This window comes from Agelaius phoeniceus, chromosome 5 (assembly GCF_051311805.1).
Source record: "Agelaius phoeniceus isolate bAgePho1 chromosome 5, bAgePho1.hap1, whole genome shotgun sequence".
NCBI classification, from domain to species: domain Eukaryota; kingdom Metazoa; phylum Chordata; class Aves; order Passeriformes; family Icteridae; genus Agelaius; species Agelaius phoeniceus.
The window spans coordinates 20,674,083-20,701,860 of record NC_135269.1 but is presented as its reverse complement, the minus strand read 5'-3'; the positions used below and the strand labels follow the sequence as shown (position 1 = coordinate 20,701,860).

The window sequence follows — 27,778 nt, the reverse complement described above, 5'->3', positions numbered from 1 at the left end:
CAACTTCTCTAAAAATTTGACACAGTATTGACTGAGCATTTAAGCAAGTCTGAAATCAACATCCTCAAAAAACAGCAAATTAATGCATTGCAGGACAGACTTTGCAGTTATCAAGCAAATTGCAATTACAGCAGGAAAAAAAACACTTAAGTACATTGGTAAAAAAAATTTAATGGTGATGATATATACATCCAATTTTGAGAAAAAGCCTTGGATAATTTGAATATTGTTTTGCTTCAGTATCATGAAACTTCAAAGGAAAAGGCAATATAGTTAATTGTTTGAGACTTCCAGATTAAGTCTAAAAAATGTATTTATCTTCTTTCCTGAAATGGTCCTGTTTGGAAATACAAGCAGGAGCAATAGACGACACAAAAGACAAACATATGTATCTATATATACAATTTTCTTTTATTAACAAGGTATGTCATTACTGAACAAGGCAACTGAGAAATACAAGGACTGAACATATACATGAAAATTTTACAACTCGACTAAAATTGGCATGTGTTTTATATACAAATGTGATTAATTACGGTTACAACTCTACTGTATTTGATTAAACACAGTCCTAAGCACTTACATTAAGAAAATATGAAATTGATCATACAGAGCTCAGGTATGGAATCTAAAAATAATAATGATTTAAAAACTTCCAAACTTTCTATTTTAATCTGTTTTTCAGAACAGCACTATAGCTTTTCCTACTACCATATACATGAAAGATTATCAAAAATATATTGATGGGTCTATCACTAATCATGAATATTTATATTTACAATAAGTTAGCAAATTCTTCACCAAATACTTTATATACAAAACTCAATTTGCCCTTTGTGAAAGAGTCATTAAAAAGTTAAAAACCATAGAAATGCCAGTTAGAAATAATGCATTCCAAAAATTGGACTTGTTTACAACAACTGAGAACAATTGAAAATAATTTATGAAAAAGTATGTACTTTTAGAACATGAACTCTCACAACACTTTAGCTCCAATACAGAGTAGCAGGAATTTTGTCCCATGTGTTCTTTGAGTGGCAAACTTCTCTTCCAATCAAGCTGCAAGAAAAAAAGAAAAAAAATTCTTAAGCAGTTTGATGTGAGTCTTTGAAGACAGAATTCAAGGTACCAATATTGTTTCCCCCCTTCTCAATGCACGAAGCCCTATCCCAATCTGTATTGGCCCAAATACTCAGAATTCTTATTTCTCACCTTAGAGGCTAACATGAGAAGAAACAAAATAAGAGAAACCAAACAAAAGCCTTTGTTCTTGAGTGCTATTCAGAAGTGCACAACCTTTTGCCAGCAGTGTTTTTGAGTGTGATCTTGGCTGATGTTTGTATTGACTACAATGCTTTTGCAGCATGCTTTGAACACCCCTAACCAAATAATCTTCTCTGCCAAACTAAAAACCCCTCCAACCTGTCTCTCAATTGAAAAAGAACTTAGACAGGAACCAGACGTTCGCTCTGCAGGTACTTCTTCTACACAGACACGAGCACCTAAGGAATTCTGCAATACAAAACATGGATGCTGAATGAATCTACACATACTAAGGATTAGACAGCTGAATTATGTTCCACTCAGGCCCATCCAAGTAACAAAAATCAGTTTGAGCACACAGAAGCAGTTTATAGGGCTTCCAGTGTGGGAGAAAATAGCAGACGGATCACTCACTAAGGTCTCAGCTCCCTTCCTCAATTGACAGCATTATGGAAACAATGCTATGGTTCTGCACTGATTCAAATCAGTATGACACAATTGTTCCAAATGCACTGCAGTAACTTCGACAAAGTGCTGCCACTGTATAACAAGCAAAATTAGATCTTGCTATCAAAACCAAATGAAGTAGACTGAATTTCCCTTTTTATCTCTAGAGATGATGAATGTATCTCCTACACTTGTTGTATGGAATCCCTGTTTTCCAGTTCCAACAATGTCTCTCCATGTGCTCTTATCTCGCTTGTTGTGCTATTCTTACTTATTCTTCAAATATCATAATTGACCAATGCTCCACTTAGATTTTTTTTTAAACATCTCAGTCACTTTTAACCTTTGCAGCCACACTCCCAGTCTTGAAATCCTGTCCTGTCCCCTCTTATTTCAGACAGTCCTCCATTATTTGGCTTCCCTCCTTAGCACTTACTCTTTGATTTAATTTAGTCTTAATTCTTTTCAGGTCATCTTCCCTGTTCTTTTCAAATCAAGCTTACTGGGGGAAGAGGTATAACAATTTTGGCCTTCTCTTTCCTCTACCCTGTTCCCAACTTTATCTAAAAACCACAATTGACTTATCTTCTCTATGTTGATGATTTTACACATACAAAACTCCTTCTCCAGTTTTCTGCTTCTCTCTCCAAATTTTCACACCTGTTTGCATGTATCCATCTAAAATACCTTCTCCAAATTCAAGTCTTTTTCACCACAGCTTGACAAACTTGGGCACTCTGAGTAACCTGTTTCAATTACAGACCAATGACAAAGGCTCACGTCTTCAAATCTTATTTGTCCCTTCATCTTCACACTCAAGAACCACATCAGCATTTTGCAGGTTTTGGCAGTATCTCTCTAAAACATGTACTGCTTAGTCCACTTAGATATCTAAACTAATCCAGGCCCTGAGCTCTTACTTTTAAGTTGTCTTAGTCTCCTGACTCAGGTCACCATACATTCATATAAACAATGCTACTGGCACAGCTTAAGGTGAGATGTGGGAACAGAGAGTAACAAGCTACTTAAGTAGCTCTGCTAATGTATTAAAACCACAGTTTATCCATCTTCCTTTCATTATCACCTCAATCTGTGTCTGATAATCTTCAGTCTGGCTCTATTTTTGCAACTACTTCCGATCTCATACTTCAAAAACTCTTCCAGCCAGAATTTCATACTGTCTGTTTGTACAGTCCCCAGAAAAGAAATATCCACAGCAATAATTGAGGATCCTTTGCATTGCAGTGACATGAATGTTATCACAGACACAAAATTTGTACAGAACTTCAATAACTTGAAGTTGTCTCAGATCTTACCAGTTTAATTTGTGCTCTGTCGCTGGACTTTTGGTCCAACGCTCTGAGTTTCTTCTTCTGGATTTGGGCGTTTCCCTGCACTAATGCCAGTACCAAGGGCGGTTCTTCCTGATAATTTAAAATCAGTGTTTACATTAAGAGTCTATTGCACCCTTATATATCCAAGAAAAGATTTGGGTTTTTTTTTCTTTTCATTATTGTTTAAATTACCTGCTTGCAATAAGTGTGATTGCTGATTGTCTCCATGAGCATAGTGTAAGATACTACTTGCTTGACAGTAACCTGTTCAGATACAGTAGATATTTATTATACTACACAAAATTTAGAGCTGCAAGCAAGTGTAAAATTATGTTCTGTACAACAACAAAAAGGAGCCAATTGATTTATTTTCCATCATCAAGAAAAATCCTGCTAGAAACTATCCTGAATGCAGAAGAGTTCTTATGCAAAAGAAAAATAAGCCTCATGGTAGTCTATAGCAGTTAAACATATATGCACTTATATCTGCAGAGTGAACATTTAGTGCCTACATATTTATGCATTATATTTGCAACAAGCAGAATGCTTGTATACCCAAACACTTTAATTATAAGTTGTTATAAATTTAAAATTTTAAATTAAATTTTAAATTAAAATGTTACTTCTGCCAAGTCCTTTTTATTATTTTGTTATAGCAACGCGAATGAATCCCTGGCATAACTGAATTATGGAAAAATAAAAAAGCACGTAAGTTAAAAGAAAGATTAGAACTTTCTTCTGATCCATGTAAACTATCTACTGGCAACCTTGAAACTGAGTGTTCTGCGTGAATAGTGCAATCAGCAGAAGCAGTTGCAAGGTTTCTTGTTCTGAACAGTTGCGGTGTTCCAGTTACGTTCTGGGTGCTTAAACAAAAGACAGATTACAGCCTTTTCTGATCAGTAAACACACCACCTCTGTTAAGACTGCAAAGAAACAAACAGTTGGGTTAAATTTCATTGCAACTTGGATCTATCACAAATCACAGCTTAAGGTTCTGTATAGTTAAAGAAAAATTTGCTTCCACAATAAGAGACTATCCACACAAAACTGCCGAAATTAATTATATATGGAAAGAATCGTAGTGAAATCAGGGAAGAGATAACATACAAATTTTGATATCCAATACACAAGGTGAACTTCTAGTTTTCAGTTTCTTTTAAAGTAGCCTAGGATAATGTTTATTTATTTATTTTTAGTCACATTTGTGATCCCTCCCACTCAAAACATACAAATACTGCCCTAGATAATAAGCATTTTAAGAGATAAAAATGACAGGACAAGCAAGTTCACTCTAAGAAATAATTTCTATGTTTCAAGAACAGAAACAAGGTCAGTTCATGTTGTTGACAGCAGCTGTCACCCAAAATCTATCCATGCTACTTGGATGTTTTGTCTGGTTTTCCATAGTTGCAAGGATTTGGAGATCCTCTACAGACAGGCACTGCCATAATACCTTGCTGCTGAATTCCACTTGTTCCTGTATGAGTGTCTCCCAGGGCACATGACTGAACAACAGAATGACCATCACCAGGTCCCAGCTGAGCTCCTGGAGAGGCAGGGAGAAGACTTAAACATAACAGAAGGTAAAACTCCAGCTTTGGGATTTAAAATGTGGGGAGTTTACCCCCCTCTCCAAGACATAGGCTTTTTTTTTGTGGGTTTTAAATTTTTTTTTCCAAACCCCCTCATTACAGGTCCAAAGATCTAAAGGTTTTTGTCTTTCCAAATTCACTGAACCTCCTACAAAAGGAATAAATTTCTGATGTGAAAAGTATAAGTACATCTATATATGAATGCATTTTAAAGAGAAAAGAGTGCACATAATGTTAATTTTTAAAAAATAAACCTCTCTTTTCTTATACATGTCCTAAACTTATAAGAAATAAAAGCTCAAGCATCCTACTTTAAGGAGTTTGTATTTTAAATCTTTAAGAGAACTATACTGGTTAAGAATAATAAGATCCATCTTCCTTCACAATCTGCTTCTAACCTGGTTAAGAATAATAAGATCCATCTTCCTTCACAATCTGCTTCTAACCTTGACCAAAGCCTATGAAGAATATAAAACCAGTACATTTCCAGTTCTGCTGTATCCTTTTACATTGAAGAGTCTAAGGTGTATATAGTATTTAAGATACACCATGGGTTAATACAATCTTAATACTCTTCTTATTTTTTCTTAGTAGAAATAAATAAAATAAATCAATAAATTTGATGGAAATAAATAAATTCCAGTAAGCAATCTAATGCCAGCATTAGAAAGCTTTACAAGTTAGTAATTCTCACTTGAAAGTTCACAAGTCACTCATTATAAATATCAGGATGCTTATACACTTCTAGGACAAAATGATATTCAAATGCTTTTGAAATCAAATTGTTTGATACTAGTTAAAAAGCATTTTTTGGAGGGGAAAAACACAGGTGAAAAATATTCAAGATTTAAAAAATAATTTAAAGATGTCTATATGCAAATACTATCAAGCAGTGAATAAATTTGAAAACATTTGTGACTTGCACTCAGAATTGTCTTATGAAAGCAGTTCTTTCTTATAATACAAAAAGGCAAGGGCATTATAAAAGAAGTTCATGTAGTTCAGTCTCAATAATTCTATGTATTGAAAGAATTTGACTGACCTCCGGTACTACCACAACCAGAAATGCTTTCTCCTGGTGAATAGCCCATTAGGCCACCATTTCCATTTCCGTTTGGATTAGAAGGCACAGTTGCAAGAAGACCTAAAAACCAAGACAAAATATATAGAGAAAGATAGCTAGAGAAAAAAAATAAGTCAAGTGCAACATTCTGTTTTCCTTGTGATAGCTAATTCTCCACCCTCACCTTGAGTGGTTTACTTTTAAGACCTCTCTGTCTTGCCTGCTTCTGTTTCTTGCCAAACAATTTTAGTTCACATTTACTTAATTTTTTCTACATTATATTCTGCATAACTTTTCCAATATTCCTTAGTTACACATATCCAATATGCTGGGTTTAAGCGCAACATATCCTGATTCAATACCCAGTATCTGAACATACTGACTGCTCACACCTTCCTGAGCAGTACAGTGCACCTGGTTTAACTCTCAGAGCAAAGGGGAAAAATCCACCAGTGGCTGGGGTTGGTGCCTACTTCTGCAACAGCATTTGCATATGCAAATACAGTATTGCTGAAGTTACGAACCACGCTAAATTACTCATCACTGGTACTAAAACTTAACTGTACAAGAATTTATCAGAATCCACAAAAGGCCCAGTTTAATAAAAACTCTTCCAAAGACTCAGAGAGAAAAAATCTAAGCAATATTTGGAGAGGCACTCCCCTCAAACTCTTTCCTTTCTCAGATATACATAATATTTACTTGGATACAAACCTGGGTCACCACCCTGAGCTTAGACCTGATTCTCACTGCTATGAGACTAAATTATTAATTGCTAGAAGGTGAGAGAAGTTTTAAATAAATAAATAAAGCAAATAATCTATAATCATACCCAGTCCTCTGTATCGTGAAAGCTGCTGGTAGATCTGTTTCATCCTCTCAATATTCAGACGGCTTGCCTCTGCATGGTTTACCATTGGTTTGGGATAATTTACTCCTATAATACATTTTGCAGCCTTCTGGATGCTCTCTGGGGCATTCCAAGGATCATAGATGTATTTTGCAGGGAAACCTCTAAGTACCGGCAAATAACGTCTTAAAAAAATAACAAAAGGGTAAAAAGGTCATGTTAAGTATAAAGCTGCTCAATAGTTTAAGCAACACCCACAGCAATTTCCAGATTGTGAGTTACCTGATATAATCCCCATTTGGGTCAGTTCTTCTGCCAAATCCCACTGGGCAGTAGCAGTGAAAAAACTGTTGAAAGAACGAACTACAGGATAGCCACATCCAGCTTCCAGCATTCACACTCCAATCTGCATCAAGTAACAGCTCTTCAAAGACCTTAAGAAATTAGTGCAACAAGTTAGTCTGGGCATGGCACACCTTCAAAACACCTACTTTTCAGGATTAGTTCCTGAGTTTCTGATTGAAGCTCTTTCTTACCTGGCAACATTCACAAAATGCTCAGTATGCAATTGCAGATGCCTTAATGCCAAACTCAAAAAAGAAAAAATTCATAACCAGGCTTTTATCCTGTAAACAAATTTGTAAACATCTCAGCAAGCTACATATTCTTCTTGAAAAATAAATCCCCAAAGGATGGCTGGAGCCTCATGGCTTCCAAGTGGCATTTGCTGTTTTCAGAAGAATTGCTTCATCACATCACAGTTAAGTAAGCTTTGCAAACTTCCAGAAAACAGGGAACATACAAAGTACATTTTGAACTCAAAATTGCTGGTCTGAATACCTCAACTTGCACAGCACCTTACACTATGTGAGGAATCCCAAGAGTAGAATTCAAGAGTTTCAGGGCACCCCAAACATGCTGAAGCTGCGTTCTTGAAGTTAATCTAGCAAGTCACAGTTTTGAGAACACACTCAAATTTCTGGAGGCATTATGAACCACCAAGAACACTGAAGGATGGTGTGACAGATAATGAATTCTGGTCTGAAGACCAAAAAAAAAAAAAATCTTCCTAACACTTTGATTCTAACTTGCAACCCCTATTATATATTAAAAAAACCCCAAACAAAACAAACAAACAAAAACCAACCAACCAACAACAACAACAACAAAAAAAAACAAAACAAAAAAAAAAAAACCAAAACCAAAACAAACCAAACAAACAAACAAACAAACAAAAAACCAAAAAAACCCCAACAACAACAACAAAAAAAAAAACCCCACCCCAAAACATGAGCAAGTTGAAGATTTATGAGGGTTTTACTTTCAATCTGGAGCTCAGTAGCTGTGAAACATTCAAATTTCCAGCAGGGATTGCCTTTTCATCTTCAACACAGACAGTACTAACTTGTATAAAAGGAAGTTTATCTGCTGAGTCAGATCACTAGCAATGTAGGCTGACAAAAAACAGAGCAAAGCCTCATTCTGTGAAGGACAATGCTCAAAGGGCTTTTTAAAAAAGAGTGTACCTAGAAGTAGTTTTAAGAACAGATACTTATTTAATACATATTTTTGCAAGTTCTGATTTTCCTCTCAAACTTGCATAAATTCCCAATCAACCATCTTCCTTCATTCTAAGGCACTAAAAACTCAACATCATAGTACTACTGCCACCTAACTTCAATAAGTATTATTCCTATACAAAGTCTAAATAAGGTAATACTATTAAAATGGTCTCTCAATCTCTTTCTCCACATACTCAATAAGGCATTAATTCTACAGTACACACTGAGTAAGTGTTACAAAAGTATTTTTTGCTAAATATCTGCAACTACTTGGGAAAAAAGTCTTTTGAAAAAATAGGATTTATCTTAAAATGCTTACAAAAAACCATTTGAAATAGATGGTGACTCATAATGCAACAAGATCTTTAGACATTTAGAAGTGTGTTAGCACACAATTGTTCCACTAGATGCTGCCATGTAGTAAGACTTCGGAAGTAACACCACGGGGAATGCCAGATTAACTTTTGCTAGCTATGGAAACTTGAGTTGAACATCTTTCCACTGCACAAGTCTGGGGCTTTCATATATATCTGTATTATTGCAAAAGTAAGAACAAGCTACCATGTATCTGTAATTTACAGAGTAATTTATCTGGAACATACTGAGTTACCTATGTATCTGCATCTTCAATGTCTGCATTTGTGAACTGCAGAAGTAACCAAAAATTTTTGAAAGGTGTTCGCATACAACTGATTTGTTAAAGAAGAAAATTTCATATGATTATATACATATAGAAATATGGCAATCCTCATGGCAATTAAATTTTTTAGATTTCAAAAATAAAACAGTCTGATTCTCAATTTTTCATTATTATTGCTCAGTAAAAGTTATGCTACGCTTCTAAAAATCTAAAAATTATTCAAAGGCTTCATTAGTGAGAATAAATTATTCCCTTATTTTCTTCAAAAACCTGACATCTTAGATTTGAACTTCAGCATCTTATACTTGCATAAAATTAACTGCATTGAGCCTTCAGCTAAATCTTGTTGCCTTTATTCACAGTTCTAACACTGAGCAAAGTGACAAAAATTGCTGAAAGGACATTCTCTGTTTTTAGTTTTCTCTCTTTTATTCCCATAGTACTCACCCTTTGCAGGGAAGCAGATGCAAGATATGAACAGAAATTGTTTATACACAGAATGATTGGGGAAAAAATTAAATTACAATATTATTATTGTAATTATTTGTCAAGATTTAGGAAGAAATCTGAAATTTGAAAGAACTTTAGACCTATTCTGACTGCAAGAAACCTAACATTCTAATAAAAGGAGACATTCAAGAGGCAAAATTTCAGCACACCTGGTTTATCAGAACTGATTTAGTTTTGCCCACAGTTTAAGGTTTAAAATTCAACTTACACCATACAGTAACAATTCTAGAATGACCACCTGAAACTTTACAGGCACTTTAAGAAATTCAAGAAGAAACAATACCTTCATTCCTTCTTCCCAGCTAATCCAGAGGTCACCTCGAGTCAAAAAGCATGCTACAGCATGCCGGGCTAAATGGTGAATCCAACCTTCCTGACGAAGTTGTGTCATAATCGCATCAATCCAAGGAAAACCTGTCCTGCCTTCTGCCCATTTGGCCAAAGCCTCAGGATTCTTATCCCATGGAATTTGAACACAGATAGGATTCCCCTCCATTTTATCAAACCGTGGATTGTTAGTTGCCGCTGTGTAGAAAAATTCACGCCATAACAGCTGGCCATAGAGGGAGAGGGGAGGGGAGCTGTTCTTTTTTACCTGAAGATCACCATTAAAGAAAAACATTTTATTAGGAGAAGTAAGTGATAACCATGGCATCTAACAACATGTATCCAACTACACAAAAGTCCTACCTTTTTGTACAGATCCGTTAACTTGAAATAAAAGAGCCGACAGGACAAACAGCCAAAGCGGAGGTAGGGACTAAGCCCCGTAGGGCTTGCCAGAAGGGAATTTGCATTCATTCGTGGTCTTTCAAAGTTGGCTACCCAAGCCTTAAAAAAACAAAACAAAACAAAACCCACACAGCAAAATCAGACTAGAGGCTACATAGCAAGTTAGAAAGGGAGAAATTACACACTGTCTGTAACTGAATCCAAACAGTGGACAGATGGTCAGGTCACCTACGATATACAGGCGTTCCTTTTGAATCAGCAGAACCTCTAGAAGGTAATTCAACTCAATGCAGAAGGCATGGACTGTCTTCCAGAGCTACCTGTGCCTTTCTTTTAAATACACTGGAAACCTAGACAACTAGCAATACATTAGTTGTCAGAAGAATTCCCCTTCAAAGTTATAAAATGTATGGTTTTTTTAAAAAAAAATTACTTCCAAAATAAATTTAATTTTTATAGTATAGATGAGTAAAACAGACTGTTTCTAAAATTCATTTCAAAGATAATTTACTATCATCTTTAAAAAACAAACTATTGATTTATATCATTGAGGATTTGAGTTAAAGTTTGTGGGTTTGATTTTTTCTGTAACACAACTTGCCCAAATCCCTTTTGGTTTCACAGCAAAGAGTAACTATGTTTTTCCCAGATATGTCAGGCTTGCAGTGATCTGAAACATACCTTTCGTTCTAAATGTCTTTCTAAGCGTGTGAGAGCTTCAGTTTCTCCTCCTGGCCATACTGCAGAAGGCAGACCATCTGTGTCAAAACCTGAAAGACAAATTGAATAAAGGAAATTGCTTGTTTGCTTATACTGTAAGGCAACAAAATTATAGCATATTGATACCTGACTACTGCATCCTTAGAAAAATCCTAAGTTGGACACCTGAAAAAGTCTGTTTTAAAACAGTATGCAACCAAGTCTTCTTGAATCATATCCAATACCTCTTACTTGCAGCAAAACTCAAATTTTTCCTTTTATATTTACATTAATATACATCACAAATGGTCTTACTTCAGTCCCAATTCTTCTGGTTTGTTTGGTTTTTTACACGAAGTGACCCCTCAGATTTTCCAAATCTGCAATATGCAGGATATCCTAAAACCATAACTTTTTTTTTTAATTACTATTAAGAAGCAACGATTGCTTTTGTCATTTACAGAATGTCTAAAAACTTTTCCACCAAGGTAAAAGCATGAGTGCCATCTTCAGAACATTCCTAGATATCACTGACCTCAATTTAAATAACAGAGATTGTAAATATGATGATAAACATGCACTTGAGCCACAAAAGAAAGATAAAAAGGTAATCAGATTTTTTCCACATCCTTGCACCTGCCCCAAGATTGCTCACCAGATGTGTGGAAGAACATGGCTGCCTATAGTTTAACCACTGCATAGTGAGATCATTGCTTCTTATAAAGGCTTTAAAAACCAAGGTCTGTTTTGTAAGAGTTTGAATGGACTAGACAGGGCAGTAACAGGTTAACCAAACCTGTCCAGACCCTTCTGTTAGCAATTTGGAGGGCATAGCACATTTTGCCTGTATTCTGGGATGTGTGGGAAAACAGGAAAGAGATAAGAAGCTTCACAGACAGCAGCTGATACTATTCCTTAAAATTACATTTATAGAAATGTAAGACTTTTTTCCCTGCAGAACCTTCTAAAGTAATTAATTATCTTATTAATACATTTTTTCAGTGTATCAAGAAAAGAGGCCAGGTTTTTTAAAAATAGTTTGTTAAATGACAGATAAATGACCTGAAGCACAAAGATATGAAGTTTATTTAATACAAAATGAAGCATTAAAGACATTAACTAAGCATTAATTAGTAGCTTAATGATTATTTGGTACCCAAGAAAGTGGCTATGCTGTATTACAAGAAGCCAAACAGTACTTAATATAGTTTGACCTAACCTGTCATTTACCAGAAACCAACCAAAATTTACAGAGTTGGTTATCTTTCTTTGTTCCTTTTGTATGTCATAATTGCATCAGGTTAACAATTACCCAGTAGCAGGACCTCACTTGCTGTTTTAAGTATTGTGCTTTCAATGGTAGATTTACATCTTGTTTCAAAATGTCAAAGCAATCTCAGAACATACCCAGCTCTTCAAGTGATGGCACACCATATTTCTCATCATGGTCATCAGAAACTGGAGTAGTACATTTTTTCATTACTTCTGGGGTTATAGTCTCCACAGGCATCTCCAGGGGTTCCATTCTACTAATTAGGGTCTGAAATCGCTTGTAAGTAAGAGGAGGCTGTCCTCCATTTAATTCTATTATTCTATATTAAAAAGAAAAACAGAAAAGAAGTATGTCAGACAATAGTATTTAACAGTTTTTCTTATAAAATATACACACCCATACATACACAGAAATATCTTCTTACCTCCCTCCAGCTTACATAGAATCCCAAATATACATGGTAATCCAGTCAGCTAGAACTTTAAATATACCATCCTTCCTTCCCCACTAGGGAGACATATAAACTAACTGTTTATAAGCAAGTCAATTTTCTTCATTCCTGGGTTATAGAAATTCCCTCATGAACAAGGATATAATGAACATGGACAGCTCAAGGCAAAGAAAAGAACAGATCAGTAAAGCAGATAGAGATTCTAGCTACATGCAGAAGTATCCAGGTCATGTACAAGGCCACGCTATTTACATTCAAAGAAATTCACTTTCCCCTTCTGATATTGAGAACAGTAGTCAACATTAAAACTGTCTTAATATGGGGGGAAATTAACATGTAGCTTAAACACACTGACTGTCTAAAAACCACAGTTTTGTGTTTTGCATTGCCATTTTAAATATATCTGAAGTCTTAGAAAAAAGGAAAACTTCAAAGAAAAATTTACAAAGTGATAGATGGAACCAAATGCTTATTTAGCAGGGTGCTTGGGTGGGAGGGGGAAAAAAAGAATTTCCAATTTGGGATTAAAAAAAGTCAGCTATTGGTTTCAAAAAGTAAAATACTTCCAATTTCATTGCCCTCCCATATGTCTAATAGTCTCTTATACATCAGTTTGTAACAGAATAAAATGGGCAGCTACCACAATATATCACCTAATGTTAAGACAAGTTATATTTGTAACTAGTTTGTGGATAATGTTTCTATAATAGGGAATTAACACAAATCCATTAAATAAATCTGTGGAAAAATATAACAAGACATTAAATAAGGCAACACAGGGATAGCAAAAAATCACCAATTACTTATTGAATAGATAATTGGTAGGAAACAGTACTTAAAAAAACTTAAGGGACTTTCTCATAACTTGTGTACAAAAAGTGAAATAAAGACAAAACAAACAAAGCAACTAAACATAGCCAGATGTTATTTCGGAGAAGCTACAGACATGTTTGAATAACTTAATTATAAATGACAGCTAATTAACATAAACATTATTTTCAAAAGAACTCCAAATTAAAACTGCATTTCAGATTCAGTTACACATCTTTTTTTGGAGTTTATGGACGGATAAAAGTGAAACCTAAAACAAATTTGTAGTTTTCCTAACTATGAACCGTTTGGTGTGGAAAGTAGCCCACAATATATAAATAAATACTACATAAAATTCCAAGGGGTTTTCTCCCTCCTTTTTTAAAATCCAAGGAAAATGGTAACTTACTTGTCCAGGTCATACAATGTATGTGAAATCCGAACAATGACCTCTACTCCAGCTTCACTAGCCAGCTTCTTGATAGCTGCATCTCTTTCCTTCCCAAATGGTTCAGAATCATATTCAATAGAAAGTTTTGCAATGTTCCATTCCTACAACACAAACCAGAAGTGTGGTCCTTTAGAAACTCAGCTGCATGATGAAGGGTCAGGGAAAAGAGAACTGGAAGGACAGGGGCAGAATGGAAAGTCAGCTATTACCTGTGGATAGTTATCAGAGATACAGAAAGATTCAAAATATATTAGGCATCCAGAATAACAAAAATAAAGTCCAACTTTTTGGCATCTAAGTAGCTATCAAGTATAAAAAAGTCTCCATCTGTCTTATTACTGTGGGTGCTCAGTAATGCAACATGTAATGAACAATTTCCATGCAAATTTTGAAAACTCATCTCCAACTTTAGGATCCACATACCGTAAAAGACTCAACAGAAGAGGAAGATGACAAAGGATGTCTTCTGAACATGGATCAATAGCAGTACCTTGCTCTACACAAAAGCTTTTTACAATGCCAGTCAGCTTTAGCAGCAGAACTGAAGTTTGAAGGGAGGGGTTGGAAGTATTGCCCCACCCTATCACCAAACACTTTCCTTACCTTTTCCAAATCCCTTCTCCTCACTCAAGACAATCTTCAAATTCTCAATTAAAAATAAAAAAAAATAAAAAAGGCTGTCTTCTACAAAGAGAATGCCTTATGCCTTGTAGTCTAATATTCTTTATGTCACAGATGCTGTGACAGTCAACAGTCACAGGTGAGGAAAATGAAGGGAACAAAGGGATCAACAATGGCTAAGGCTTCTGCAACAGTAGGAAATTGGAAAGGTGAAGTATGCACAAGATGATCCTAGAAAGCGATCACGCCAGTCAAATACCTTTCTAAACCCCCAGAATCTTAATGACTTGATTTAATACACCATAGTATTTCAGAGAATTGGATTTACACCAGAGACAAGGGCACTCAATGCTAATCACCTAGTGTGCAATTTCACTTCCGAACTCCAGCTCTCTCCTAGATGAAGCCCAGCCCTGAGGACAGATGATTCCAAGGAGTGCTTGATCTTTGAAACAAGGCTGGGATCCCACCATCATTAAGTCTGCCAAGACTAACACAGCAGGCCTTGAGTCCTCAAGGCCAACAGTCCAACTTCCTCTGTCATCACATAACATTTACTTCCCATTTCATAATGCTCCATAGCATAAAACCACTGTCTGATGAGTTGCAGCAGATACTTTTCTAAACCCTTCTTTCCTCTCACGATTTGCAAAGTCCATAAAAAAGAGTGTCCAAGACACAGAGTCAAGTCCCTAGGGAAGTCAAGAAACTCTGAGACAACTGCTGTGTAATGTGAATACACCCAGATCACATCAGCATGAGCCAGTCAATTAGAAGAATCAGAGACACGGATAATTTTGCACACAGTCATACTGCTGAATGGTTTTAGCAACACTGATGCATTAAAAAAATTAGTGATGGTTTCAATTCTATTTTCTTTACTGAGCCAAGACCAGAGCTAAAGATAGAAAGCAGAACAGGACAAATTGAAGAGAATGAGGCAAGAACAAGCCAAAACTTAAATGAAACGAAAGAGCCTAAAGGTGTTTGAGGTCTTTTGTAAGGATAAAGATAGATCAGTGTTCTGCCTTTTGAAGGTATTGTTCAGACTGTGAAAAGGAAAGCCTTACCAAGAAACAGCGGTGATACGTTCATTACTAGGAAATCCACAGATGCTGGCACCTATGATAGGGCTCCTGACACCTGACAGGGCTCTACGGAAGTTCCACTATCTCCTACCCTAAGTTAATGACTTAACTGAAGTTATTTTTTCCAGACTTAGCTGAACTTATCTTTTCCACATGTGTTCATTCTTCAGGGTCAGAATCATTGCTCACCTTTGAGACATTTAATAGGGATGATCTGAAAAGCCTTGTTCAGTGTTATAAGCCTTTCACTGCACTGCAAGTGTCTGATGCACAGCTACTGCTCTGACAAAAGAAGTTGTGAGATATAATTATAAGACATACATGCATGTTCCAGGTCAACTTCACTCAAAAGTGAAGAAATCCTCAAGAGCTTCAGTAACTTGTTTGAGCATAGAGGATGTCCTGAAAAGTCCCTTAGTGAACCAATATATGATAAAGACACTAACTTGAGGAACCAGAAGACACAGACAGATGTGAATGCTTTTTTGATTGCTGTATGCTATCTTACAAGTAATTTTCTTCTTAGCACTAAAATTAATATTCTAAAAATGTCGAAATTCAAAGCTGCCAGGCATAGAAAGATCAGCCTAGCAGCAAAATCTGAAACAGGAGCTGTCAAAGTAGCCATTAAAGTATTTAAGACTTGCCACAGGTTGCTCAAATCCAGAAGGCAACACACAATGGGAAGACCTTTGTTCCTGCTTAAACGAAACCAAACTAAGTTTGGCCGACAAATACAATAAGCTTGAAGATCTGAGGAGTTGCAAGCAACAGCTAATGCCACAGTACTCCTCCAGGAAATTCTTCACTGAGGGGAAATCAAGGAAAGACCAGTAGAAGTATCACCCAGTTAGCATTTCACAACAAAATCATAATAATGAAGATGGAAATGTGGTTTGAGTTTTCAGGTTGGTGTTGAAAACCTGGGAATAAAAATAATGAATATACAACCTCTTTGGAAAAATGGATATTTCCTTTTACCGTCCCCCATTCCCAATCTCACTTGTTTCAGTCACCTCAATTCAATCATTCTGAAAAAACTCTTCAAATCAATTTGCCAAGTGTTCATTTTTACAATACTAATATAGTATTGCAACCTTAAATACACTATTACCCATAGACAACATATTACTATCAGTAGCAATCACTCACAGCTTTAATTCTTTCAGTAAGACCCCTTTCCACAAGAGCCTTAAATGTCTTTGACTAGAAAACGCTTTTTAGTTACACTGTGCTTTTAACAATCTTACTACTAGAAAAAAGCTTATTAAATCACCTTTTATGGTCAAAAAGCAAATCACAGCAGATGTTTGGCCTAAATAAAACATTGCTTTTACAGGTCAGGCTTTGAACATGGACTCACGTGCACAAAATTTTATTTCAGTATTACAAAGGGAACGTGTAAAAGAAAATGTAGTAATATATAGTACCTACACTTAGCAAAATATATGAATCAATTCTGTTTCTGGAGAGAAAGAAACAGAAACCAGTAATGTCTAAAAGCAACTCAGCTCATTTGGTGAAATGCACATTAGAGAGGAAGAATTCAAAACTAACACAAATAACTTTAATGAGAAAAAGAATAGACCAGTATTTGCATTAATAACTTACAGCATTCTTGTACTGAATGAAACAGTACAAGAAATATTCCTAGCTATAATTAGTTTGTTGGTCATATTTGTGGAAAAAACAACTGCAAGGTGGCACTTACCTTAAAAAGCCTGGGGAAAACATCTGCTGGCTGTCCACGGATAACAAACAAACGTGAATTCAGTTTCCGCAGATTGGCATCAAGATCCTCAAGACACTGAAGCAGGAATCTGCAAGAATTTAGAAAAACATTTATTTTCTGAGGCAAACCAGACAATTTTACAATAGAAAAAGGTAACTAAGAAGAATAATCAATAACAATTATCAGACCTTGAGCACTTTGTACATATTTTAGTGTTGCTGCATGTTCACATCCTAATTACACCTGACTTACAGTGGCATGACACCATGTGATATCTTCCACAATACATAATTCATAAAACCAAACCACATTGTCATTTCAGTTTTCCCCTCAATGTTATTCAGATCTGGAATGGACTAAAACATACTCTAGTCTCAACTAAAACTACAAGTCTCTTGCTATTCTAAAGACAGAAAAACTCCTACACTACAGAAAAAAACCCAACGAACAAAGAGATAATCAGCTGTTGGCACACTGCTACTAAACTTAACCCAAGCCCTTCTTACAACACTGAACTGTGACTAAAAACAGCATACCAGGAGTACACAGTCATGACTATCCCTCTGCCCTTCATTTATAGAAACAGCCCTCTATATAACATATGCATCTTGGCTGTAACTTCACCAGAATTATTTAATAAGCAAATTAGCACATCCAACAAAAAAAAAAAAAAAAAAAAAGGAGAACGGGGTGCTGCAGACCTGCAAGTGTTCAAGTGAAACAGGTAGTCACACAAAAAATGTTGAGACAGGTTCACATGCACAAAAATTTATTCACAGATATAATAACTCCAATGGTGAAAGTGGTTTGGGGAAGAAATAAAAACAAAAGGAAAGAGGAAAAAAAGAGACATCTACCTTACACCCAGCTGGAAAGAAAAGTGCTGGAGGTTCCGAGATGAGTGCCCTTCCCCTGGACTCTCTCCAGTCTAAGAAGTGGCTCCTCCTAATATTTTTCATGTGATCAGCAGGTTAAGGGGAGGTGATCCTCTCCCTTTACTCTGCCCTGGTGAGGCCACATCTGGAGTGTTGAGTTCAATTCTGGGCTCCCTAGCCCAAGAAAGACCAGAAACTACTGGGGAGGGTCTGGAGAAGGGCTACAAAGATGTTAAGGAGACTGCAGCATCCTTCTTACAAGGAAAGACTAAGAGAGTTGGTCTTGTGTAATCTGGAGGAGATTACTGAGAGGGGATCTTACCAGTTCATACAGATATCTTAAATGCAGTGCCAAGAGGATGGGGCCAGACTCTTTTCAGCAATGCTCGGCAATAAGACAAAGGGCAACAGGCACAAAATTAAACAGGAAACTGCATCTGAATATAAGGAGAAAGTTTTTTTGTGGGTAACAGAAGACTGAAACAGGCTGCCCAGAGAGAGGTTGCAGTCTTCTTTCCTGGATATATTCAAAGCCCATCTGGACATGATCCTATGCAACCTGCTCCAGATGAACCTGCTTTAGCAGGGACAGTTGGACTAGGTGATCTCCAGAGGTCCCCTCCTACCCCAACAATTCTGTAATTCTGTACTAACAACATACATTTCACCAGGAGCTGCTCAATCCCTCTCAGCCATTCCTTCTTACAGTGCTGTTGGCATTCAGCAGAGCACATACTGATCAGGGCAACTGCTGAGTCAGCGCCTGCTGGTCATTAATTTCTGTGCTCACACATTATTGCATCCCCTGCCATAAACCACAAGCTACACCCAAAGGGGGGAAAAAGAAAGAGGCTGTCCCACACTGCAGTCCATTACTCCTGAGAAACCCTGCTGTAATGATACTGTGCAGGTGCAAGGCCACAGCGATAACACCTCCGGAGCAACTGCCTGAGAGCAAGGCAGGAGAAGCAGTGCCAGGACAGCTGGAGACTGCACCTGCTGAGAAGGGGCACAGCTACCATGGAAGGGCAGGAGCGGCTCTGCAAGTGCCCAGCATGTTATGAGGACAAAGGCACTGAGCAACCAGGTTTACTAAAATTAGGAGTTCATTCGCCCCTAGATTTTGAAGACAAATCCTAAAAGCTAACCAGATACAATGAAAATGCTGCACCTTCTAGGAGGGATATAGCATACATGATTGCTGCAAACCTGCTAATATCCATTTTCTAAGTATTTAGCAATATGTAAGTGATGCCCTACCTAACACACATTGCTTCCAACTTTACATGGGGAAAAAACTTATCAAAAATAGTATCTAAAAGGCTGGGACAAACCTCCCCTGGCTGCTATTAAATACCTACAATGTGTGGCTCACTTGACCTGAAAGAGAAAGAACAGGCGTCTTAGCAGCCAGCATAAAAGAATACAATGGCTTCTTCGCTAAACATGGCAAACCATGTTTAGATGTTTAACAACTGGTACAAACCAGAAATGCCTATTTTTTCTCACTTTGCTCAGTTTTGTTTTGAAAAAACTGTGTGGTAGTTAGAAAAGAAGAAACTTCTCTAAACTCATTTAGTTAGAAACCATGCAGGGGTTATTTTAAGAATCAGATGAGAGTTGCATATGCTTCTATCAGAGAGAACTTGAGCCCCGTGTCCCTAGGACAAAGTCAATTTTATTTGGACTCTGAAAATTACAGCTTGATTTTCGCATGGTTTTTTAAACCTGGAATGATAATTAACCTTATCCATGTGAATCTCACTTTCAAGGAGCATGTATTCACATATACTTCACAAATCACTAGGAAGACAAACTACAATACTGCTCTGGATACCTTTAGAATAATCCAGGGGGTCAGAGCTTTTTGTTGCCCTTTTTTTTGTGGTTTGGTTGTTTGGAGTTTTGTTGTTACACTGGCTTGTTTGTTTGTTGTATAAACTCATCTCACAGAGTGGAGGGAAAGGTTATGGAAAGAAACTGGTGACATGAAATATTCATAACTATTCCTGTCTTTCAGGAAACTTGATTTTTTTTTTCCTATTGGCATTTCAGTTCTCTCTATTTTCTCAGTCTCTTTTCCTACCTGACTGATCACAATATATAACTTCTAGTCTGGGCTTGGAACAAAATCCTATTCAAGAAGCTAACATGCACTGACCCAGTCTCCAATTCGCATCCAAGATCCCTAAACTTGCCCTTAATACTGTTTAATCTCTATTTGTTGGTTCCCCAAATCCTGTTATCTCTCTTATCTCTCACCACACTCCAGCATTTCAATCTCCATAAAACTCTTTCAGGTACTTAACAAAGATAACAGTGTAGACTCAAAACTGTTAAATATATTTAGGAAGAGAGCAGGAGGGTGGCCAGGACACACACACTCCCCCTTACCTCAACAAAAACTAGAACAAATTAGAAACAGCCCAACCACAGCTTGTGTTGCAAGACTCACGGAAAGCACATTGTTCAAAAATAACAGACCAAATCAAACTCTAGTGACCTTACAATATCTAGAGTAATAGCAATGCAAAAGAATACTTTTGACTTCCAGAACACACACTCAGCTCACAGTTACTCAGAAGAAGCATGTCATTTAGTAAGCATATTTGATTCTTTCAGTCGAACCAAATATGTTGTAGCAAAATGTGATGAAAATAATTAATCACTTATTTGGTTTTCATCCACTGTATTTATGCTATACTACATCTAAAGGCATTTTTCTTATTAAAGTTTTAATAGAAGTTGTCTAACATAAAAGCCTTTACACAGATTTATAGAATCACAAAATAGTTTGGGTTGGAAGGGACCTTTGAAGGTCATCTAGTCCAATCTCCCCTGCAAAGAGCCTTATTCAATTAAATATGAACCTTCTTAAATAATCACTTTTAAAAACATACCAATAAACATAAATAATCAAATCAACTACTTGTCATAAAAAAAGCTTTTACCTCCTCTTTTTATCATTAGTACCCCTAAAACATAAGAGAAGCGGCACAGCATCTTTAACTGAATGCAAAATTACCTGACCTTTCTTTCTGAAAAGATCCAACAAAATGCTCACAAACACATTCATTTCACAGGAATGGTAAATTAGTCTATGAACTGAAAATGAATATGAAACCTCCATCACATAAAAAGTATTTCTTTTCAGTAAATGAACTCTAGAAGCAAAGTTTCTTCATAGCAGCTATGAAGTAAGAGCTACTAGGCTTAAACTCTACTATACTTCATACCAGACTCTGGCAATGAGAAGATATTTAAATCTCCCCCTACAATAACAGGTCACGTTTCTGAGTCTGCAATCTAAACTAACTTTTTTCCCTTAACCTAATAGTCAATGGGAAAGCACTTTCTTTTGCACTTTGAATGAATTATATGAGCTAAAAGCTTTATTAATACACACAAAAAGGATGCCCAGATAATTTTTAACAGATTAGAGCATCAGCCCAGTTTTCTGTATCTGATCTCAAACATCCCTTAGGCAAACCAGAAGGAAATGTTCACTAATAATTTCACACTAGCAAACAATGTGAGGTACATGCATGACTGACACGATAGAGGGAGGCAGAAAAGACTTACATATTTTAACATGGGGAAGATGCTGATGCAAAGCATCCCTGTCTGCAAGCAACATTCTTAGAGAGTATTACACACATTTTGCCAGAGACATCTAATTATGATATTCTGAACATTCATGAAAGCTGCTGAAGACTTCATTCTCTAAAAGACATGCACATAAAATCTTAGCAGTTGACTCCAAGAAACACCACAAGCCTTCTTTGCTGTCAATCATATAAGGTATGCTTGGGGTCTAAAATATAAATTAATTGCCAGAAACTGGCAATAATTGCATAATATAACTCATAATTTTAGCTACCATGCAACTGAAAGAAACTGATACCATCAAAGTAACTATTCAAATACTTCAATAAGTAATTGTTAACAAGTTAACCATTAACAAAATAAGCTAAAGCAAGCACTACATCACACAATGTTCCTAGCTCTGCACTATTAACATGATTAAAGACTATACACTGAAGAAGTCAGGAGCAGCTTGTTAGAAAGGTAACAATTTTATTTAGGGAGGAGACCTGCAAGAAGGATACCTATAGACACACTATTTAAGGCTACTCTTAAGTCTTGTTTGGGGTTATTTTTAGGAGTAATGAACACCCAGAAACCACAATCACATATAACCATCCTTGCCAGTACAAGATGAAGGCAGCTGGTGGGAACTGAGGGGACTTAAAATGCAGTGACTTCTCTTGCAGGTGCTATTTACATCTGAAAATGCTAGTAGGCTAAAACCATTAAGAATAAGTTTTCTGAACCAATCCAGATTCTGAATTTGACCATTAGCAGGAGTGTTAGACTGCACAGACACACAAAATATAGGAATTTAGCTAGCATTTCTCATTCTGAGAGGAAGTTTAAGAATTTGAGTGTAAAGGAACAGTGCTAAAACTTGTTCTGTTCCTAAGTTTAATACTTTTCACCCACGACTGATCAACTTCCAGCAACCAATCCAAACTTGTGTTTAACCTCTCTTTTTAAGTACCTTTTATCTATCCACCAGTCCTCACACCAAGCCATTGATTTCCACCAACAGAAAAGCTCAGTCAAAGAAACTCATGTTGTTATGGGTATTTGACTGCCACCCAGACTTTGTCTATTAAAATTATCTTAGGCAGCCTAATATCTGCTAGCTTTACTACCCTCTTCAATTGTTTTTTCCAACAATGCTATCAGATACTCCTCCTTCATCTTTCAGAGTTTAGTAGAGCTGTCTGGATTCAATAAAAAAGAATATTACACACTGTTTAATACCAACCACATTTTATTAGAGAGAGTATAATTTACAGCATTAGACCCCAATGTATTAATCACACAAATCACGTACCCTTTATTTCTCTTCAGAGAGAGAGCAAGAGCACTTTTCTTTCACACATACTTTGCCATATGCCTGATTAGGTTATAAGGAGATTTCAGCATAAGGCAAATATATGCCTCATACTAATTTCAACTGGAATCACAATGCGAATACCAAATCAAAAACCAAAACTGAGTATGAGGCACTGAGAAGTATCTCAAACTTGATGTCCCTTTATACAAATATTTAGTATTTTACCAGTATATTTTCCTGTTTGATTGTTACCAACCAACGCGTCTTAGTGCAAGAAGTATATTCTTACAAAACTGTAAGAAGATTAAGCTCAGACAGGATTTAAGTGTTATGTACACTCTGCAGCATCCTTTGGCAGCCAGCCACAGTAGTATTTTTCTGTTACCAAATCAAGGTCACAGAGGCATTCCTTCCTGTATCACATTGTTTCAACGAATCCCACATCCAACTTCACATCCTAAAGTGGTATACAATAATACATGTCGTAAAGGTATTATCCTTTGAGCTTATACATAAGAGTAGGAAAAAGTTCATGTTACTAAACTCTAGATACTTAAGTGAAGTAGCTGTGGGAGTTAACTAATCTCCTGCAGGGTTGCTCTACAGTCAGTGAAGAAAAAACAGCTCCTTTAGAGAGCAAATCAGAACTACAGCATCTTTTATAACTTAGTACAGCTGATCCACTTGCAAAACCAAACCCAAACACTGCCCATGATGTGTGTCACTTGGCTTTTTTTCCCGCTAATATTTATTACTGTTATAATCTTTAAGCCAAAGCAGAGCTGTGACGGACAACAAATGCAAGACACATCCAAGCCTATGTACAGCTGTAAAAGAGATTCTCAGGGGGAAAAAAAGCAATTCTTTGAAAATAGATGAAAGAAAGGGCTTTGAGCTATAATCAAGAGAAAACCATGTTTAAAATTTAATCTCTCCAAGCTGAGTCCTTTTGGGTGCATCTTCTTTGACACTAAGGAAAAAAGACTATTTCAGATATGGAGTGAGAACAGAACATCAACCACAGCAGGCAGTACTGCTCGATTAGGAACAACAAACTCATTTGAATCAAACCTATCTCACATTGGGGAAAAAGCTGGCATTTACTTACATACCATCCCTCATTAATTTCTTTCCAACTGAACTAACTTTTCAAGGTTAGCATTCCCCAAAGGAAGGAAACACAAATTTTTTCTCTTATTCAAAAGACATTCATAATCCCCCAAATATGAAGGAAGCAGGGTAATAGGCAGGATTGCAACCCTGGACTTTTGGAGATCTACTTTTGGCTGCTTCAAGGACCTACTTGGAAGAATTCCATGGGTTAAGTCTCCAGAAGGTAGAGGAGTCCAAGGGCACTGGTTAGTACTCAAGCACCATTTCTCCCAAGCTAAGGACCAGCGCATCCCTATTAAGTAAGAAATCAATTAAAAGCATCAGAAGACCTGTATGGATAATCAAGGAGCTTCTGACAAAGCCGAAACACAAGAAGAACGTTTATGGAATATGGAAAACAGGACAGACTACTTGGGAGAAATAAAGGCATGTTGTCAGATTACGCAGGGATATGACAAAGAATGCTACACGGTCCATTTGGAATGGAATCTAGCAAGGGATGTCAAGTATGACAAGAAAGGCTCCTTCTTTCCTACCTTTTGCTACTTGTAGCAAAAGGAAGACTAGGGAAACACGGGCTCACTACTGAATCAAGTGGGTGCTGTGGTGACAAAGCATGTAGAGAAGGTACAGTTACTGAATGCTTTCTTTGCTCCATCTTTATTGTTAAAGCCAGACTCCAGGAATCCCTGAGCATGGAGGCAAGAGTGAAAGTCCAAGAAAATGAAGATTTTCCTTTAGTCAAGGAGGATCAGATTAGATATCCTTCAGTCAAGCTTGCCATCCAGAAATCCATAGATCCCAATGAGGTACACCCATGAGTGTTGAGGGAGCTGGCAGATAGTATTGTTAAACCATCATCCACTCTCCATCATCTTTGAAAGGTCATGGAGAACAGGAGAAGTGCATTAAAATACCAGTACAGGTTAAATGTTGTCTTCCTGGAAAGTAGCTCTTCAGAGAAGGACCTGTGATTCCTGGTGGACAACAGGTTAAACCAGGGGCCAGCAGTGTGCCTTTCTGGGATGCATTAGGAAGAGCATTGCCAGCAGGTCAGGGGAGATGATCTGCACTGCTGAGGCCTTATCTGGACTGATGTGTCCAGGGTTGTGGGTGGGTAAGCTGGGCTGCACAGTTCAAGAAAGACAAGGAGCTCTTGGAGAAAGTCCAGGAGAGGGCTACAAAGTGGATAAGGGGACTAGAGCATCTCTCTAATGAGCAAAGGTTGAGAGAGACCAGCCTGTGTAGTCTGGAGAAGAAATGACTGAGAGGGAATCTTATCAACGTATACAAATATCTTAAAGATGGTGTCAAGAGGACGGACCAGACTCTTTTCAGCCATGCCCAGTGACAGAATAAGGGACAATGCGCACAAACTAGAATACAGGAAGCTCCATCTGAATATGAAGAAAAACATCTTTACTGTGGGAGTGACAGATCACTAGAACAAGCTCCAGAGGGGTTGCAGTCCCTTTCCCTGGAGATATTCAAAACCCACTTGGGACACATCCTGTGCAATCTCCTCTGGGTGAATCTGCTTTAGAAGGGGAGGTGTCCCCTCCAAGTGTCCAGGTGTCTCCCATTTCCAAAGTCCCTTCCAACCCCAACCATCTTGTGATTCCATGAAATAGCACTGTGAAGTTGGTTCCTATTTCGTGAGCTATACATCACAGCAAATGGTGTATTTAGCTTCTATGAAGTCTGGATCTTAAATTCACATTCAAAGGGCACCCATTACTCACCTAAATTATTCTCATATAACTTGAAATGAACATCTCAAATTACTTCATGTTACAAAGGTCAGTCTGCTGGTGATAGAAGACTAACAGGCTCACAGCTTCCTAAATCTGTCTCTTAGTGTCTTCTGTTCTTTAATGTACATATTCTGTGTTTATTTTTTTTAATACCCTAATTCAAATCTGATAAATCAAAGTATTTATTATTTTACTTTAATTGTTTATGTCTATTCTCTCCAGAGAGAAACTAGTTGGATCCATAAAGGAAAACCAAGATAAAACAAATTGTACTGGAGACAACTGGGGAAATATTACCTAGAAGCAAATTACAAAATTAAGAGTTACTTGAGAGTACAGACATGGTCATACATAAATTTAAACCAACTTATTCTCCTGCATCCAAGTTCTCTTATTTAAATTAGCAGCTCTTAAGGCTTGATGTAATTAAACAAGAGCTGCCTGCTTTATAAAATATTTCAGCCACGTTATTTTCAGCAATCCAAGCTGTCCAAGACAGCTAAGGCTCATTTAAAAAGAACAAGCACAATAAGAGCACTCCAACAAGATAGTCTTGCAATCTGATTCTAAAGGACAGATTTTATACTGCCCTTAATTTACATTAATAAAACCTTCTTCCTCTCCTTAAATTAAAGTGACCTCTTTAAGGTTACAATTAGTGCTAGTAAAATTTTGCAGTTTTATGTTTCCTAGAAATAAAACACTGGCTTAAATAAATATATTTCTCAACTACACTGGATAAATTTCAAGTCTTTAACATAGAATTCCATCACCTCTGGCTTCCCATATCTCAAAAATCTATTAAACTAATAGAAAATAATTAAGGATAGAACTGAAATCCTTTAGCAAACATAGAAATTGGTAGAAAGTTTCAAAAACTAAAAAGAAATATCCTGAAGCTATTCCCAGAAATCTTAATTAAAACTGACTGGTGCTCACCTTATGGTGGTCAGACATTCAGCATTATCTTAACTTCCCATTGCTACTATTATGAATCAAAATGCCAACATTTTCTGAACCAGTCTTTCAAAGCTGAAATTTATAGTTGAATACAAAGTCATTTATAGCTGAATTAGTTATAGTCATTTATAGCTGAATACAAAGTTAACTTGATGAAGGTGTATTCAGGGTTTTGAGTAATAATGATGTAGAAAAAAAACATTTACACCCCATCCCCCCCCCCAAAACAACTGAAGGACAGATTTGTTTATCAAGCTGCAGAAATCCTGAAAACCTCCATTTTGTCCTCAACTATGTGGCAGCTATGTCCTTAACTCAGCATGTGGGCAGACTAGTGCAGGGAACTCTTCAACTCATGCTGCAGAGGCTGATGCAGGAGATGCAAAGAGCTCAGTCACGTAAGACCTAGAAAACAGAACTGAAGTATAGCTCAAGACACAATAGATGAAATAATCCAAATGACCTCTAGATAATTGTGCTCTCTTCATCTGCCACAACTTCAGCAGCTCTCTGCAATACTGAAGGTCAGGACCAACAGACGGTACATCACTTGAAGTAACTAAACTGATCTTAAAAAGTTACATAGGACAGTTAAGTAGAAGATTCTCATAACTAAGGAATAATACTCAGTTATCTCTGCCCAAGTCATAGTAGCTTAGATAAAGATTTTATGAAGAATGAAACATTTACTGTAACAACTGTACTTTTACATTTTCCCCATCTACCCATTCCTGTTAGAAGACAGAAGTGGATTTCCAAAATTCACTTCCTAAACACCAGTGACAGCTTTTTTTATTACTTTGTTGAAAGAATAAAGGTAGACAATTGGAGAACATCCTTTTATACAGAATCACTGTACTTTTTTCCAGTTTGCTTGTGTGAGGATTAGAATTAATAGCAAAAGAGAAGACTCAGAGCACACCTTCCTGAATGTGGATAAATTTTGTGGAGATAAGTGGTTAGTATAAGAGCAGTTGAACATCAAGAGAAACTATGAGCATTCCAGAAGAGTGACACTCATAGAATTATAGAATATCCTGAGTTGGAAG

The 27,778-nt window shown here is 36.7% G+C and overlaps 1 protein-coding gene across 3 annotated transcripts in view; it reads right to left on the bottom strand.

The window, feature by feature from the left end:
* Window positions 1-387: 387 nt before the first annotated feature.
* CRY1 (cryptochrome circadian regulator 1) overlaps window positions 388-27,778 on the bottom strand; it is a 39,714-nt gene continuing 12,323 nt past the window's right edge. Inside the window, exons 2-14 of one of the 3 annotated variants that reach the window (XM_054631870.2) lie at window positions 17,101-17,209; window positions 13,639-13,781; window positions 12,103-12,287; window positions 10,678-10,766; window positions 9,955-10,095; window positions 9,548-9,859; window positions 6,835-6,986; window positions 6,535-6,737; window positions 5,682-5,783; window positions 4,501-4,593; window positions 3,237-3,308; window positions 3,027-3,134; window positions 388-1,059 (exon numbers count right to left, since the gene is read on the bottom strand). In XM_054631870.2, the coding sequence (XP_054487845.2) occupies window positions 3,031-3,134; window positions 3,237-3,308; window positions 4,501-4,593; window positions 5,682-5,783; window positions 6,535-6,737; window positions 6,835-6,986; window positions 9,548-9,859; window positions 9,955-10,095; window positions 10,678-10,766; window positions 12,103-12,287; window positions 13,639-13,781; window positions 17,101-17,209 (1,705 nt within the window). In that variant the 3' untranslated portion in view covers window positions 388-1,059; window positions 3,027-3,030. Of the gene's footprint in view, window positions 1,060-3,026; window positions 3,135-3,236; window positions 3,309-3,392; window positions 3,971-4,500; window positions 4,594-5,681; window positions 5,784-6,534; window positions 6,738-6,834; window positions 6,987-9,547; window positions 9,860-9,954; window positions 10,096-10,677; window positions 10,767-12,102; window positions 12,288-13,638; window positions 13,782-17,100; window positions 17,210-27,778 lie in introns of those variants that run through there. The other 2 variants (XR_013182336.1, XM_054631871.2) reach the window with 2 other exon arrangements.